General features: G+C 36.4%; 1 protein-coding gene across 3 annotated transcripts in view; it reads left to right on the top strand.

Annotated features, from left to right (window-relative positions):
- CACNA1D (calcium voltage-gated channel subunit alpha1 D) overlaps positions 1-18,041 on the top strand; it is a 272,427-nt gene that overhangs the window by 153,507 nt on the left and 100,879 nt on the right. For all 3 annotated transcript variants that reach the window (XM_083353210.1, XM_083353209.1, XM_083353211.1), the window contains exons 10-15: positions 1,048-1,132; positions 2,292-2,318; positions 9,289-9,449; positions 12,476-12,701; positions 12,837-13,044; positions 15,700-15,820. In XM_083353210.1, the coding sequence (XP_083209336.1) occupies positions 1,048-1,132; positions 2,292-2,318; positions 9,289-9,449; positions 12,476-12,701; positions 12,837-13,044; positions 15,700-15,820 (828 nt within the window). The remainder of the gene's footprint in view (positions 1-1,047; positions 1,133-2,291; positions 2,319-9,288; positions 9,450-12,475; positions 12,702-12,836; positions 13,045-15,699; positions 15,821-18,041) is intronic.

The following is an 18,041-nucleotide window of genomic DNA, read 5'->3' as shown; positions in this document are numbered from 1 at the left end:
TTGGACCAAACTGTGAACAAGGCATTTTTAGTCTAGCTGTTCTTCAAAATATCCACAAGGACAAATCTTCCAGAAACAATGGCATTTTAAAGAAATGGTTTACTTTAAACAAGGACCAAGATAATAAAAGCTGTCAGAATTGTCCCTGGCAAAACTTGCTAACGCATAAAGTAGAAATGTAACTGGCACTTTATGCTGTAATTTAAAAGTCAATTTACTGCTTGCTCTGCTTTAGATGACAGCTTATCTTTGTGGGCAGGCAAGAAAATACATTTATATTCTGGATGCTAGGATAATCCTTTCATCTGAATTGACAAGTGTACCTGTAATAATTATGAGTTGACTTTCAAGAGTTGTATTAGTATATTTGTGCTAGCAATTGAAAATATTTTTTGCTTGTGTCAGCCCATACATTCTTAAAGTAGTTATAGCCAATATATTAGGATAGATCCAGATCATATGCCATGATCCATCCATCCATGGATTAAATCTGGTAACTGGAGTTTATACTTGAGGAACAACATCAGGTCTGTAGGATAGACCAGCATCATTGATCCCATGTTGCTAAAATGAAGAGACAGAATACTATGTGAGCTGAAAGCAGAAGCAGGATTAGCTTCTTATAACCCAGAAGTAAGTTACTGAAATGTTGTTCCCAATATTGCAACCATATTTGGAGTCTCATAGCTCTCATCATATTAATGCAAGCATTGGGGGAAAGGTCATTTTGTGGAAAACTAAATAGCTTCACTGTACCTTGCAGAAGAATGATTTTGCACTATTAACAGTGCCTAGGTTAATCAGATTCTGTGTTGTATTTGTGCTTTTGTGTTCATGCACTAGGATTTTTTTTGCTTAGAATCCTGAACTCTGGTCTATTTGTACCTTTTAGGTGAGAACCGTTTATTCTTTGTGTTGATTGCACTACAGATGGTTACAGGAAAGACCATTTGTAAAATAAAAAATAATATTTGAGACACATTTAGATATTTTCATGTGTTGCTTTTCAATAACAAATCTAATGATACTTTCATTATTTCACAACAGCAAGCATGCAAGTAAGCGAGACCGAGTCAGTGAATACTGAAAATGTGGGTGGTGAAGGAGAGACCACGTGCTGTGGAAATTTGTGGTGAGTATATCATGGAACTCTTGAAGGCTTTTAGCCCAATACTCAATGGAGAAATGGATTGGACCAAGTTTTCTGAAAGAAAGGGTCGCTTTTATTTGATTGTAAGTCTTAACATAGCCAATTACATTAATAATGACACTGCTTTATTCATTGCAAATTGTAAGAAAGAGTTCTCTGAAACACATTTTTTTTTAAAAAAGGGGGGCCTAAATACAGTATGTCATATCATATATCAGACTGGAGTTTTTAAAAGCTAGCATTTGTAGCCTACTGTATTTAATTTATATATAACAATTTGTACGGTGTCCTAGCTCAGGGGCCCCGAACCCCCAGGCTGTGGCCCATTACCGGGCCATGAACAATTTGGAACCGGGCTGTGGAAGCAGCCGGCAAACATGCATGCAAGCATCCCCACTTGCATGAGCAGCGGGTGAGCATGTGCAGGTGCACTATTTGCATGAGAAGCGGAATTATCCCCTCTCCCTCCTCACTGGTCCACAAAGCTGGAAATATTACTGTGAATTGGCACCTTTTGTTTAGACCAGGGGTAGGCAACCTTGGCTCTTTTATGACTCATGGACTTCAATTCCCAGAATTCTGGGAGTTGAAGTCCATGAGTTATAAAAGAGCCGAGGTTGCCTAGACATACTCTACATTCAACCTTGTAAGAAACTCATAATAAGTACATTACAACTCTGCAAATGATAGGTTGGACGGTTTGTGAGATTTAAACTTTGGAAGTTCATGTTAAAATTACTATTCAAAATCCACACTCAGGTCTCTAATCCATTAGACAGTATTGATAAAATACTCTTCCCTGGCCTACATTGTAGGCTTATCATTTTTTTTCCTGAAAGAGTGCAGATAAGAATTATTTCTATCCCAGTAGTTTAATTAAAATCTCTTTCTAGATTGTTAAGAACTTCAAGGTAAATGTGCATTCATTATTTCAAAAACAATATAACTATAAAACATAGTTATTTATAATGTTGGTTTATTAAAAGCAGTTAAGAAAGGCCACTGTTATACAGTTTATCCTGGTTGAATTTGTCCATAACTAACAATATTTAAATCATTCCAACTCAGGTTTCAAAGTGAAATGAGATGTGTACATTCTTGTTTTATATTTTCTCTAAAATGTGTTTTCCTTTTCTTTTAGTCAAATTATCTCAAAATCCAAGTTCAGGTCAGTATTCTTTCCCTCTCATTATCCTGCTCTATATCATAATTCTGTGCTGATTATCTACAGATATAGTGGATGAATATGACTGATTTTTAAAATTGTGTTAGTAAATATAAAAGGATTATATGGACCATCACATTCTACTCTTTCCATTGTTTTGTTACAATAGTTATAGCATATGCTTCTTTCTTTTTAAAGAAAGACAGAACTACAAAACAACTATTCCATGTAACCCTCTTTTCTGGGGGAAAAAAAAGAAGAACGAATGAAGGAGAGTAATTAATTGTTTTCTTGGTCAGTGATTTTTCTATCCCAGATTAATTTTTCCAATTTTGCTTATCACATGATTGACAATATGACTTTCCGAAGACATCTGTGCATTTCAAATTCCTCGGGGGAGGGGGAAGCCACAAAGAAGAGAGGTAGCAGAGCAATTTGCAGAGGAATTGGCATGCAAGAAAAAGATTATACATCTTCAATTTCCCTGCTTGTTCTTTTCCAGTGTTGTTTTTCATAAAAAGGTGCTCCAGCAGTTTATTGTTACATCAAATTACATTTAAGGTATAGCCTGGATCAAACCCATTAGCCAACAGATAATGAGGATTTCCTTCAGGTAGAAAAATGCCACCGAGAGCAAGTATCAAATGATGTTATATGGGAGACAGGAACTGGGGAACCTCAGCTCCATGCCCCAATTGCATAAGTGATTAACAATATCCTCTTAAGATGCCAACATAAGCCTTAACTTGAAAGTGCTGTGCTGGTTATTTCATTGACAATGACAACGGTAGAAGGCAATTTATGTTTCCCTCAAATGCTGCTGTTGTTTGTTTCTTTTGGGATGGCAGATGATTAATATCATAATGTGTATAATACATCTTAAAGAGCAAGAACTCTTGCTCATTAGCTTACTAAGCTGTATGCTGTTCATAAAAGCACTCTATATAAAAATAGACACCATCAAGAAATAATCACAATGTTTGGAGAAGGGAATTCCGATTGTCTCTGGAATGCCTAATCCATAAAAATCTGGTGTTTTTTTAATTTAGATATACTTGCTGAAGAATTTGATAAGATGGAAGTACAGGTGAAACTTGAAAAAATAGAATATCGTGCAAAAGTTCATTTATTTCAGTAATGCAACTTAAAAGGGGAAACTAATAGATGAGATAGACTCATTACCTGCAAAGCAAGTTAGTTCAAGCCGTGATTTGTCATAATTGTGATGATTATGGCGTACAGCTCATGAAAACCCCAAATCCACAATCTCAGAAAATTAGAATATTACATGCAATCAATAAAACAAGGAGTGTACATAGAACAATATCGGACCTCTGAAAAGTATAAGCATGCATATGTACTCAGTACTTGGTTTGGGCCCCTTTTGCAGCAATTACTGCCTCAATGTGGTGTGGCATGGAAGCTATCAGCCTGTGGCACTGCTGAGGTGCTATGGAAGACCAGGATGCTTCAATAGCGGCCTTCAGCTCTTCTGCATTGTTCAGTCTCATGTTTCTCATCTTTCTCTTGGCAATGCCCCATAGATTCTCTATGGGGTTCAGCTCAGGCGAGTTTGCTGGCCAATCAAGCACAGTAATCCCACAGTCATTGAACCAGGTTTTGGTGCTTTTGGCAGTGTGGGCAGGTGCCAAGTCCTGCTGGAAATTGAAGTCAGCATCCCCATAAAGCTCGTCTGTGGAAGGAAGCATGAAGTGCTCCAAAATCTCCTGGTAGACGGCTGCGTTGACCCTGGACTTAATGAAGCACAGTGGACCAACACCAGCAGATGACATGGCTCCCCAAATCAACACAGTCTGGAAACTTCACACTGGACTTCAAGCATCTTGCAGTGTGTGCCTCTCCATTCTTCCTCCAGACTCTGGGTCCTTGGTTTCCAAATGAGATGCAAAAGTTGCTGAGCAACTGAGCAACAGACCAGGTCTGTTTTTCATTAGCCCAGGTAAGACGCTTCTGACGTTATTTGTTGTTCAGGAGCGGCTTGACAAGAGGAATACGACATTTGAAGCCCATGTCCAGGATCCGTCTGTGTGTGGTGGCTCTTGATGCACTGACTCCAGCCTCAGTCCACTCCTTGTGAAAGTCCCCAACACTTTTGAATGGCCTTTTCCTGACAATCCTCTCCAGGCTGCAGTCGCCCCTGCTGCTTGTGCACCTTTTTCTTCCACAATTTTCCCTTCCACATAACTTTCTGCTAAGGTGCTTTGATACAGCACTTTGGGAACATCCAACTTCTTTTGCAATTACCTTTTGAGGCTTTCCCTCCTTATGGAGGGTGTCAATGATGGTTTTCTGCACAACTGTCAGGTCAGCAGTCTTCCCCATGATTGTGATTCATTTAAAGGCTCAGGAACCCTTTGCAGGTGTTATGGCTTAATTAGTTGATTAGAGTGGGACACCTTGAGCCTAGAATATTGCACCTTTTCACAATATTCTAATTTTCTGAGATTATGGATTTGGGGTTTTCATGAGTTGTACGCCATAATCATCACAATTATGAGAAATCACAGCTTGAACTATCTTGCTTTGCATGTAATGAGTCTATCTCATGTATTAGTTTCCCCTTTTAAGCTGCATTACTGAAATAAATGAACTTTTGCATGATATTCTAATTTTTCGAGTTTCACCTGTAGAAGGGTTTTTTTTTTGAGTCTGCTTTTTTTTTAGATCTTACTATGACTTCAACCCTTGGCTGCTTAGTGGATTATTTTAAGGATTGCTTAATTCTATTATTTTGCAAATAGTTTTTATATCAAAATGTCACATTTCTTATGCACAAAAGGACAGATAAATCAAGGGTCCTGCAGTAATGGGAATTAAACATAACAAACAAATTTAATAAATAAAATAAAATAAATATATCCTCATTAATTTCATGAGCAGGGAATTATTTTTCCAAAATATTTTCTCTCTTAAACTGACAATCTACAAATATTCAAACAATCTGCTTGTTTATCTGCTAATAAAGAGAAAGAAAAAGGGCTGGGAGATGGAAAGAAAACTTTGGTTCAATTAGAAGTACTAAAAGTTTAGTGGACTCTGACAACTAAGCTTATATAATGAGGAAAAAGGTAATGAAATCTCTGCGGAATGTATCTTCATATTGATGTGAGAAAAAAATCTATGTTGGACTATCATCCAATCAACCTTGGTGAAAAGCTGAAGATAAAACAATGGCATATTTTAAATGAAGAGTCCTTTTTTGATTGGAAACTGCTGTTCCTCTCTTGATGCTTATATCTTCTGACTCCTTTCAGTTCCTGGCTTGTAGTTTTTCTGGCATTGTTTCCAAATGTAATTTGGTAGTTGGTTTCAAAATCTTAATAGAATAGAATAGAATAGAATAGAATAGAATAGAATAGAATAGAATAGAATAGAATAGAATAGAATAGAATAGAATAGAATAGAATAGAATAGAATAGAACTGGAAGGGACCTTGAAGGTCTTCTAGCCCAGCCCACTGCTCAAGCAGGAGAACCTATGCTATTTCATACAATTGACTGTCTAATCTCTTCTTAAAAACTCAAGTGATGAAGCGCCCACGACTTCTGAAAGCTATGCCACTGGTTAATTGTCCTCACTGTCAGGAAGTTTCTCCTTAATTCCAGGTTGCTTCTCTCTTTGGTCAGTTTCCAACCATTGTTTCTTGACTTGACCCTGAGTAAATATTTACAAGCAGAATAAAATGTCAGTCATATTCACAATATTGTACATCTTGCTTTATTTCTTAAATTTGTCTTTATTCACATTAAAACCTGAAAATGCTAAAACAAGCACTAGAATTTTTCCAGTACATACATACAAACATACATACATACATAAATTTCTTAAAGCTTTCCAAAATTCTGCATTTATTACTCTGTCCAACTTAAACTTTGAAACTTGATCTTAAAATTCAAACCATCAATACTACTTTAACTGGGCTTTGTCCTGACAGGAATTTTTATTTGCCTCCCTGGACTCAGTAATGAATATATTGATAACAGAAGTGGTTAAACTATGACTAAAGCTACATTGATGACCAGATACATTTCACCTTCAGTTCGAGGCTGGTATTCAAAATAGCTAATATTGTTGACCACAGCTCCTACAAGCCAAAACCAGTATGCTCAGTGGCCTGCGTTTATGAGACTTGCAGTCCTAAGTAACTGAAGAACACAAAGTTGTTTACCCCTGGTTATAATCACAAAAGATGTGGTATTTTCTGGATGTAAGCAACGGATCTCTCCATAAATCTAATTCTCAGTCTGAAATTTGATCAGTTCTCTGCAGACTTTCAGCCTTTACTGTTTTCCGAGAATAATGCTTAATTCAAAGCCCTCCATGGTCAGAGTACTTCATGTGCTAGATTTTCATAAACTGTTGCTTTTATTCTGTTTATTTCACTCATGCTTTAGTCTATAATGGGGGTGTTTTTGCTTTGTGACGAGTTATTCCCACCCAATTTAAAGTAAATATACTTCCAGAGAGAAATAAATGCTCTATGTTTGGATAAAGGGGTCAGTAAATGGATACATATTTCATCTTACATGATAAAACTTGTGCAAAAAAGATGGCCCAGCAATTTAGCATTCCTTCTATGATTCTTCATTTGTTTTTCCTCTCACCCTGCCCGTCAAGAGAAGATTAGGCTTCTTGCTTTCCAAATCAGTGGCCTTGTGCCAGTTCTTTGAGGAAGGCCAGCTCCACCAAAAAACCAACAGGGGTTTAATGAATGCTGTTTGTTGCTGAATCTTGAAAGCCTGCTAGAGATTCTCTATGCTCCATCTTCAAGACGGGGTTAATTTGAGTTTCTTTCTCATGCTTCCTTCTTTCTCAGAACTGAATAATCTTTTTTGAAAATCCCAATTCCTTCTTCATTCTCAAGGCAGGCCTACTTTCCTTTACACCTGCCATGGCTGCTTGCTTTTTGAATCTAAGATTCTTAATATTCTATTCCTGCAATTCCAATTCATCTCTTTTGCTTCCAGGTTCTTAGGGATGAGATCCATTCACAAATTTTTCTGTCACTGATATTCTGGTGTCCTGATTCGTATGAACAACTTAATCCCCTTTTAGGTAATTAGGTAACGTCCAGAATGGAGTTCCGGCACTTTTTTTGGATGGAACCTTGTGGGGTAGGCAAGGCGGGTTGTATGACGTGTGCGAGTTCCAGCACCTTTTTATTATTATTTATTTACAAAAAAAAGCACTGTTAAAGCCCATATTCACTCTGTTGTCTTTCAACAAGGTGAATAGAATTGTCTGAAAATTAAGTCTATCTTTACCTTTGCCTACAGTATTGTCATCTTACTACTACTGTCATTTCCAGAAGAAGCCATAAATAGATTATAGGCTATTTTTTTCTGGTTGTTTCAGCCACTTTCGGTTTCCCAGATTTACAAATATTCACATTAAAAAAGTGGTTGTACTTTGGAAGTGGTTACTCCTAATATCTAAGGTTCAATCTAATTCTACTTAGGTCTTCTTGGTCACAGTACCACATTTGCTGGCATGGGATAGGGTTGCTTTCTATAGCAATAAATACAGGGTAAAATAGAGGTAAGGTGGGCATCTCCTGGGAGGACTGTGCCCAAAATTTCTAAACATAAGATTTCCCTTGATTTCATCAGCTGCCTGAATGATTATTTTAAAATTCTAGGTTATATTATTGATTTTTCTGTGTTTGTTCTATGCCATACTGCTTTTACTATAATGATCACAAATCAGTTTGTTATTTTTTTACTTGAAAAATGAAATAAAATGCTACAGATAAAGGAAATTTATATGAAACTTGAAGGTTGACATTGCTGCTGCTACCCAGGTCTCACAATGTCTGGACTGTCTTGTAGCTTGTATCAATGTACATGTAGCTGATTTATACATTGAAAAGCTCTAAAGAGTTAATATATCAGAAAAGCAGGTAAAATCTGCATACAAACTTTAGATTATTTGCCTTAGTTCAACCAAGCATGAATCAGGTCATAAAGGTAACCAAACTAACTTAACATTCATTCTCTCTTGCATACCTTTCATGAGGAAAACTAAATATCAAGACATTTATACACACGCAAATACAGTGTTGACCCCTTGTATGAAAACCATCTCTATGTGATTGTGGAATTCTTCCCCATTGAGGCATATGAAGAATCTCAAACATATAGATGATAGTATTTCTAGTTGAGCATGTGGGAAAGATGTATTTTTAAAAATGTTCCTCTTATGGAGTGGCACAATAGAGGAGTGCAAAATCTTCTCCTATGTGGATTGGTCAACATTTGCTCATGGATTATTTCAATAAGTTTTATGTAAGTTATCTATAAAAACTGTTTAGAAATTAGATAAAGCATGTCAGCATATTAAACTGCAATATAATGTTATAATCTGCACAGTTCCCTCAAAGTTTATCACTAGTCTGCATATCAATGTTCATTTATGGACAACACTTTCTCTAGGATCCCCAGTCAAGTAGTTGGCATCAACTAGTAGTACACAGACAGCCAAGATAAGTCTTTTCAGCCTTTGGGTAACCCTTTCAATTACTTCTACGCTGCTGCTTTAATACTTAAAGTAGAGGATTCTTTGATCCCAACCAGTATGCTTAACAACAGGGGTGTCAAACTGCTGGTCGGTGGGCCGGATGCGTCATGGCAAAACCGCACCCACCCCATTGCCAGCAATGGAAAAAAAGTCACGACACATCACATGACGTTGCGAGTTTGACATTCCTGCTTTACAAGCATGTAGGCACAGAAATCCAGCCAAATCCTGATCCTGACCCGTATTAAGAACTTGTAGATCCTTCTCAGTTACAAACCTTCCTTGTGGTTTCTTGCAGACGTTTCATTACACTGGTAACATCATCAGCCCTAGTAAGGAGTGCTGTTTGCTGTCAGTTTATATTCTGGTGTCAGAATTTGTTGTCTAATTTTATCCTGTATTTTAATGTTTCTGCATTACATTGCTGTCATTTTAGCCGACGCTGGCGTCGATGGAACCGTTTCAGCCGAAGACGATGCAGAGCTGCTGTAAAATCTGTTTCTTTTTATTGGTTAGTCATTGTACTGGTCTTCCTGAACACGTTAACTATCTCATCTGAGCATTATAACCAGCCCGACTGGCTAACAGAAATACAAGGTAAAATGAAATATTTTCTTGTTTCTTACTGTAATCAATGAAAAACATTTTTACTTTTCTTTTTTCTAACATCTTAATTTAGTCTATGTTGTCCGATGTTATGATAAATACCTGTGAGATGACATGAGCCAATGTGGTGTAGTGGGGAAGGTGCTGGGATGGGAAATGGGAGACTGTAATTTCTAGTCCTCCTTTAGACATGAAAACTATTTGGGTAACCTTGGGCCAGAAACTCTCTCTCAGCCTAATCCACCTAAAAGTTGGTTGTTGTGGGAAAATAAGTGGTGAGAGCACTGTATACTGAATCATGAGTTGTAAAAAGAAAATGATATAAATCTAATAATAAAAGGGGGGGAAAGGCTTTGGAAGAATATCTGATAGACAGTGAAGAAGATGCACTGAAGCTAGCATACCATAAAGGCTTAGTGAATACCAGACAGATCAAACTGGCCTATAAGAAAGACCAAATAAAGAGTAAAAAAAGAGACATGGCAAGAAAAGTATTACATGGCCAGTACATGTAAAAACTATCAAAAAAGCAGATAACAACAAAACCTGGACCCAGACAACATGTTGTTTACTAAGCACTTATGAATTGTAATCTCAGAAAACTAATAAAATGTTTATATAAAATGTTTATATATATATATATATGTTTCAAATGTTAACTCTTTAGATTACCTTGCTAGGCCCCAAACATGGGGCAAATCTTTATTTCCTGTTTTCAGCCTATCTTGAAGGCTATCGAACAGGCAGTAGTCACACCGGACAATTCCTATATTTGTGTAAATTACTAACAAAGAATTAAAGGGAAACTGAGATGCATTTCTGACTTATTAGTCGTCATCAGTCAGCCATACCCTTCTGAGATTCGAACCATGGGCTGATTGCATATGAGGCAGTGTTATTTGCCTCTAAGCCACAAGGTAATCTAAAGAGTTAACATTTGAAACATATCTTCCCTTGTAGAAAAAAAGCTAACAGAGCGAGAGAGACCTTGTGGCTTAGAGGCAAATAACACTGCCTCATATGCAATCAGCCCATGGTTCGAATCTCAGAAGGGTATGGCTGACTGATGACGACTAATAAGTCAGAAATGCATCTCAGTTTCCCTTTAATTCTTTGTTAGTAATTTACACAAATATATATATATATATATATATATATATATATATATATATATATATATATTGATATATATATATTGATATATATATATATATAATATATATATATATATATATATATATATATATATTGATATATATATATATATATATATATATATATATATATATATATATATATATATATATATATATATATATATATATATTGCATAAAAAGCCAGAATTGATAAGATAGCAAATGCTGCCTCTGCAAAGCAGCTGGAGAAACAGTTCCCCTAGTTAGCTGCAGCAAGACGATCACACAGATTTATTACAAACAGCAGCATGACAAAGTAGCAACAATAGTTCATTGCAACATCTGCAAGGAAGAACTAATGACACCACAGAATAGAACAAAGTAATAGAAACTGAAGAAGATAAATTCCTCTGGGACTTTAGAATTCAAACAAACAAGCATGTGTCACATAACACCCCAGATTTAACAACAAGACAGCTTTGCTTGGAACAGCATAATCCTGTGACAATATTTTTTAACACCAAGAAACAACAACATCTGCTTATCTCACGTCCATGCGAAGGACTTGATAGGTCGATAAAAATGCCATCTAGTGTAAACATCTGATTGACTATGTAATCAACCAAGATAATAATTGGACAAAAATGTCAAATTAAGTCTAAACATCTGGCTGACTGTGCAATCAACAACAATAATAATAAATAAACATGTATTACTAATATAGTAATGAAGAGATCTGTATCATTTTGTAGTGGGGATCCAAAAGCCAGACGTAGTAAGACAGCCTCCCTTTTTTATTAAATAATTTGTATTAAGCCTGTTTTCTCCTTAAAATCCTAAAAAACTTAGACCATAGCAATTTTGGGTGTTGTTTTTTTCATCAGCACCATTTTGGAAGCCCTTTTGATTGGGGAGAGGAGAGCTTGCAAAAACTTACACATAGATTGTAGATTGTCCACTTCCATAGATGAACATAGGCAAATTCTACTGAACTTTTATTGTAGATTAATATCAATTTAATCACAGTTTAATGCTGAAATAGGCAAACTTTTCTTCCATAAAGGAAAAAAAAATCCTGCCCCATCCCTGCCTCTATGGCCATGGCTGGCAGACTGCAGTCCAAAGAGTGCAATGGGCATTGGACAGTGTTGGTGTGCCAGCAAGGAGACGACTTCTGATAGGCTGCTCCTGCCACACAGGATGCCTCTGCCACAGCCATTCCTTTTGACTAGGAGGGTCTGGCAAAGAATGGTGATCTCCCACTCTTCCCATTCTTAATTTGCACAAAAACAGGCAGTTTGGCAGATTTAGGCCAAAAGCTGAAATTTGGTGACTGCTGGCCTAGTGGTCTATTCTAGTCAAGTAGTCTAATGATTGACATTCGTTATGAGTGTCAAAATGATTTCTTTGATCTAGTACAGTATTTATAGTGAGTCAGAGTCTGTAGCAGGAGAAATACTTTCTTATATTCATGGGCCAAATTCTGGTTTATAAGGAGCAATTCCAGTCAACTTGCAGAACTCTTCTTTGTGAACCATCCTCTTCAGTTCTGTCCTTTGACTCTATTTAGATGGTTGTTGTCCAAGTAGATTTTAACTTTAGGAATTGTACATACTGATGTCTAATTTTCCGATTTTTAAAATCATGTCCATATTGAAACTTAATATTCAATACATTGTAAGAAGAGAAAATGTAACTTTACAATATAATAGCCTGGATACCACTGTTATTATTTCATACGTTGGTTGTCAGGCTACATCATCTTAATTTGGGATTTTTGCCTAAAGAGGGAGAAATAGAAACAATTTCATTGCTCAGATTAGATTTAACACATGAAACTGAAACTCATCACTTTAATTTTTTGAATATTTCCCCCCCAGATATTGCAAACAAAGTCCTTCTGGCTTTATTCACCTGCGAAATGTTAGTAAAAATGTACAGTCTTGGGCTGCAGTCTTACTTTGTGTCCCTTTTTAATCGTTTTGACTGCTTTGTGGTCTGTGGCGGCATTGTTGAAACCATCCTGGTAGAGCTGGAAATTATGTCCCCTCTCGGAATTTCAGTGTTCCGCTGTGTTCGTCTCCTCCGTATTTTTAAAGTCACCAGGTAAGAGAAACTTGTTCTTACTTGGTGCTGACTTTTACTGACCCTTGTATGACCCGCTGCTCTTTTGTAATATTTCATCATGCACTGTTCTTTTACGGGGTTTTTTTCTGTTAACACACACATTTTAATTTGTAGGCACTGGACATCCCTGAGCAACTTGGTAGCATCCTTGTTAAACTCAATGAAGTCCATTGCTTCACTGTTGCTTCTGCTTTTCCTCTTCATCATAATCTTCTCATTGCTTGGAATGCAGCTGTTTGGAGGCAAATTTAATTTTGATGAAACTCAAACAAAACGGAGCACCTTCGATAATTTCCCACAAGCCCTTTTAACTGTATTCCAGGTAACTTTATTCACCCACTATAAAACATTTTTTTAAAAATCTGTGAACAACAACACTGTCTAAGTAATCCTGTCTCCTAAAATAAAAATAAAAGTCACTTATCACAACAATAGTTCCTTCTGTTTATGTTAAATAGCATTCTGCTCATTAAAAGTCAATCTTTGGTAATTTTTGCATCATTTTGTACCATTTGTTCATATCACGTATTCAATCTCTCTATGCAGCATAGCTTTTATGTTAACATCATTAATATTAAGTTGTCTTTGTTCATCCAAATACAGCTAACAAAACAGTTATTAATTGCAAAATTCTTCCATTATGGTTAATTGTTTTTTTTACAACTGTTTATATTGTGCACATTTTAAATCTGTATCTTGGTAAGTTACCCCTATTTATGATCCAGAGCTTGAGCTTAAAGATTCATTTTTTTTTATATGAAACAAGGTTACTTAATTTCTTTGCCTTGAGTAAAATCTAGGGCTGTCCATTTTTGCCTACAATGTTCCACAAGCAAAGTCCGCTCCCTTCTTGTTTTCTCCCCTAAATTCATATGTGTACATTAATATCTTCATTGACAACCTATTTAGTATTGTAGATAAGAAATTGGACCTGGTTTGAGGAGTTTCTGACCCTATTTGATTCCAAAGTTCATTAGATGACTTCAGGCCAGCAATTCTCAGCCTAACCTACTTCAAAGGGTTGTCACCACTTAGATAAAATTAGTAGAAACCCCCATGCATATAACTTCAGCTTCCACAGAGAAAACAAACCATAAGAGGAAAAAATGCTATGAATTATTGGAGAAAACAAGTAAAAATTATCACACTGAATCTAAACTGAACATTTGAAAACAATATTGTATTAATTTTCCTAAAGAATCAATTGAAGGACCAGTGCTTTAGAATTCAGGATCGTGAGCTCTTTTTGAAGGCTACTTATTACAATAGAAATATTGTATAAAGGTTTCTAATATGCTCAGTTTAATGAGCACATTCACAGTTTTACTTAATGGACTCAGCTATAGTGGCGATGGGTGCACTGTTGGGAGACCTGAAAGAACAAGTTAGGAATGAAAAATGTATCTAGATGGTTGCGATGAATTGAAAACAATTTGGTAGCACATAACCAAATTTAATAGGCCATTATTTTAATCCAATTTAAAAATTTCTTGCCAAGGGCAATTGCTTTGAGATGTAATGATAACTAAGACTCTTACATTTCAGCTTTATACAATGAAAGGATTAGAAACTTCATCATTGTATTTAGCCAGATATATAATTTTTAGTCTTGTCACTGGAGCAAGATAACTCCAAACTTTAATTTAATTAGCTGACTTGCTTAAAGAAACCATACAGTAGTCAAAATCAGCCATAATTCATGATTCAGCTTGACTTTTGCAACCCAGTACTGCACAATGAAAAGCCATAAAGCAATGACCAACATTTGAATTCAGTCACAAAAGCCGAAGGGTAACCAGTGCACTAACTTCAAAATACTATTCCATACAGGACTGCAAGATAGCCTCCTTAGCAATCCTGCTTCAGCATTGTGTATTAGTTTGCAGTTTCCAGGTCGTCTCCAACTGCAGATCCGTGTAGAACACATTACATTAATCTAATCAGATTATGATGATGGTATAATGTTGCCAAAACAGCCTGGTCAAGGTTATATCACAATTGGCATACCAGCCAAAGCTATTCAAGACCTACTTTCTTTCATGCAACACACATAGTATTCCTTCCATCATTTTTACCACAGTAACTCTATGGGTAGTGTACACTGAGACTGGGACTGACGCAAAAGTATTTTGTAAGCTTCATGGTAGAGAATGTAGTTGCACGGAGGTCTTCCTAGTCCTCATTCACTTAATTCATCACACTATGTCTGTTAGCCCAGGTTGGGTTTGAGTGATCTTGAGTGATTTTACACAAAGACAATGACAAAATATTTCAGGATTTCAAAATCTGACAAATAACTTTTTTAAAAAATGAGGAAATGGAACCTGGGAATGTTTCTTGGGGTTCTGGCTATGGCCAGGTCCTGTGAAATATCCTGGCTTAATAGCTTTAGTGTTATGGAACAATTATTAGCAAATAAACCCAACTTCCATACTTCCTGTAAAAACTGCTGAGATAATTTATGCAGGGAGTTTTAAAGGCTTAAGATTTGTTACGTTGGTTTTCTATTTTAGGTTGGATTAATTTTGGATCAATTTCTATAATTACCTACTTTGCTATTTCAAAATGTAGATTAGGAATTATATGAATTGAAACTCTCCATGTCTGAATGGCAGCAGACTTCTCTAACTCCAATTTAACATTTAACATTTATTCTTCCCCATAAACTCAGAGGGATGTTCATCTGCTGCTATCAATATTAATCTGAGATAAACCATTTGAAATATTTACCTCCATTAACAAAGTTATTTTTCTTGGAGTATTCCAGGGTATTTAATGGGATTCAAACAAAAGTGTGCCCTAGTTTAGAGAAGAATGAAATAATGCATTCAGAAATAAAGAGTGTCATCAATCTTATAAAATAATTAAAATGGAATTATGTAAGGGTTTTACTGATTATTTTGCTCTGATGTCAAAGGAACAATTAAAGTGTTTTTAACGATATGTACTATTTCAGTAATAAGGATTCATTTTTTAGATTCTAACAGGAGAAGACTGGAATGCTGTTATGTATGATGGCATTATGGCATATGGAGGCCCATCTTCATCAGGAATGGTAGTCTGTATTTACTTCATCATCCTCTTCATCTGTGGTAACTGTATCCTTTCATTTTAAAAACTGCATCCATCCTCCCAAATCATGGAAGAGATGTTGAAAGGGCATGAATGTATCTATCTATTATCTATCTATCTATCTATCTATCTATCTATCTATCTATCTATCTATCTATCTATCTTCCACGTTCTAATTCCAGATACGTCTCCTAATGCTTCCTTCTCAAATTAATATGTGAAGAAGATGTTCTCGTCTTCTTATCAGTCATTTATAATTAAGTACTGGTTAAAGTTCTTAAAGATTTAGAAGAAGGAGCATGGGGACTTTTTGAAAAGGCTGTATTCCAAATGGCTTAATAGCAGTTTTTCTTTTACAATACATAATGTTCTATTTCCCTTCTTATGAATTTTAGATCCACGAAAAAGAAACATGTTGCACCTATAACGCTTGAGCATGCCTAATCCCCATTGAGCTCCTTCCACTTTTCACATTCCATAGGTTTTTTTTTCTGCAACATGAAAGAAGCAGATGAAGAAAGAGGGGGAGGGAGAGAGAGACAGAGAGACAGAGACAGAGAGAGACAGAGAGAGACAGAGAGAAACATAAAACTGTGCCTCATGGGCCAATGGACAGAAAGGAAAGGAACCCTTATACCCATATTTTTCTTAAAGGAGGAAATGTCACTCACCATCAGCTGAGATCATCAATATGCTTTGGATTTTGAGATTATCAGAAATGAGAGAAAATCATATCTTTTTCCCTTTTGTTTCTAAAGTATTGGATGGTTCTCACTGTTCTGTACCAGCCTGCTACCGGCCCTGCAGAAAAGGCAGGGACAACCCCTTTACAAATGGCAAGAGGCTGGAATTAAGCCTGCCAAATTTATTAAGATAAAACAGAGCAAAACAAGACACCAACCATGAAACAGGAGCTATGAAACAGGAACTAATCAAGCGGTTGCCTTCAGCAAACCAGCCCTCCCACGCATTCCCCTTTTATACAGTTCAGGGCGTGGATTCTCTCTGCCTCCTTCCGAGGTGCCCCATTGCCTTCCTCTGTTTACTCCTGATTGACTGCCTCCTGCGTCGGGCGTCCTTGAACAGGGCCAGCTGTGGGTCATCTTCATCCACGCTGTCAGGCTCACACAGCTGGGTCTCCGTGGTGACCAGGTGGGAGGGGCCTGGCTGAGGGCTCTCATCAGCAAGATCTTCAACCCCCTCAGCAAGCTCTTCAACACCCCCCTCCTCCTCTGAGTCGTCCGACCCAGCTGCCGAACCCACAGGCTGACCCTGAATCACAACACTCACAGTGTTGCTTTGCACACAGTAACGGTACTCATTTCAGTAGCACAGGACTGAGAGGAAGTTGAAATCATTATTTGAAGACCGAGTGGTGGTGAGAATCAGAAAAGTGATAGTTTTACAGTAAAATCACTCTTCACACTAAATGTAATTAGGTTTTGTGAATGCAGTATTTATTTTTAAGCACTACCAAAATATGAATTAGTACGTACTGTATGCATCAATGTGAAAAAGAAATTTCATTATACATTTGTTAAAATACAAAAAGTGCTTGAATTAGCTTGAATTATGGAATTTTTGAACTGGAATTCAAAGTTGGCTGCTGAATGCCTTAAAAGTGGGAAAAGATAGAAATAAAGCATGCAATATGAGACAATAGTTCAAGCCTGAGCAGGAAGTAAGACAAAGATACATGATATCCACTTGATTGCTGGATTTATTTATTATTTTTAAACTGTTTGTTCTTGATGGTAAATGCATAATTTTCCCTATCTTTACTCTCAAGAATATTTAAGAGCCTTTGAATCTTAAAGTTGCCTGATTTAGGCTTCAAAATCTGAAACTCTTATGTTTTTAGGATTCTTAGTTTATCGTTATTTTCCATTCACTTTCAATAAATTTTCCTAAGAGAGCCTTGATGTGAATTTGAACAAACTAGATATGTCCTATGCTGCACTTACTGTAATAGTGGGAAGAAGTTGTAAGCCCCGTTACTTAGAAATTTGATAAATGGTTTGTTTCCAGACTTCCTACAATTGTATCAGTTAATGTAGTTAGCAGAGCTTTAAAGTGAAGCCTTTTATTAGAAGGATTTTAATGTTCCAAGACAATGTTGATTCACCTAAACTCGATTGTTACTTGCTCATAGTAGTAAACTTGAATCTTGGTTTTCACATGGGGATTTGGAAGGCTGTTCATGAAATTGATCCATAGCTTGATTTTCTAAAGTCAAGTTCTTGGAGT

This window comes from Vipera ursinii (assembly GCF_947247035.1).
Source record: "Vipera ursinii genome assembly, chromosome: 2".
Classification (NCBI taxonomy): domain Eukaryota; kingdom Metazoa; phylum Chordata; class Lepidosauria; order Squamata; family Viperidae; genus Vipera; species Vipera ursinii.
The sequence above is the reverse complement of the archived record's forward strand: the minus strand, read 5'-3'. Positions and strand labels throughout refer to the sequence as shown.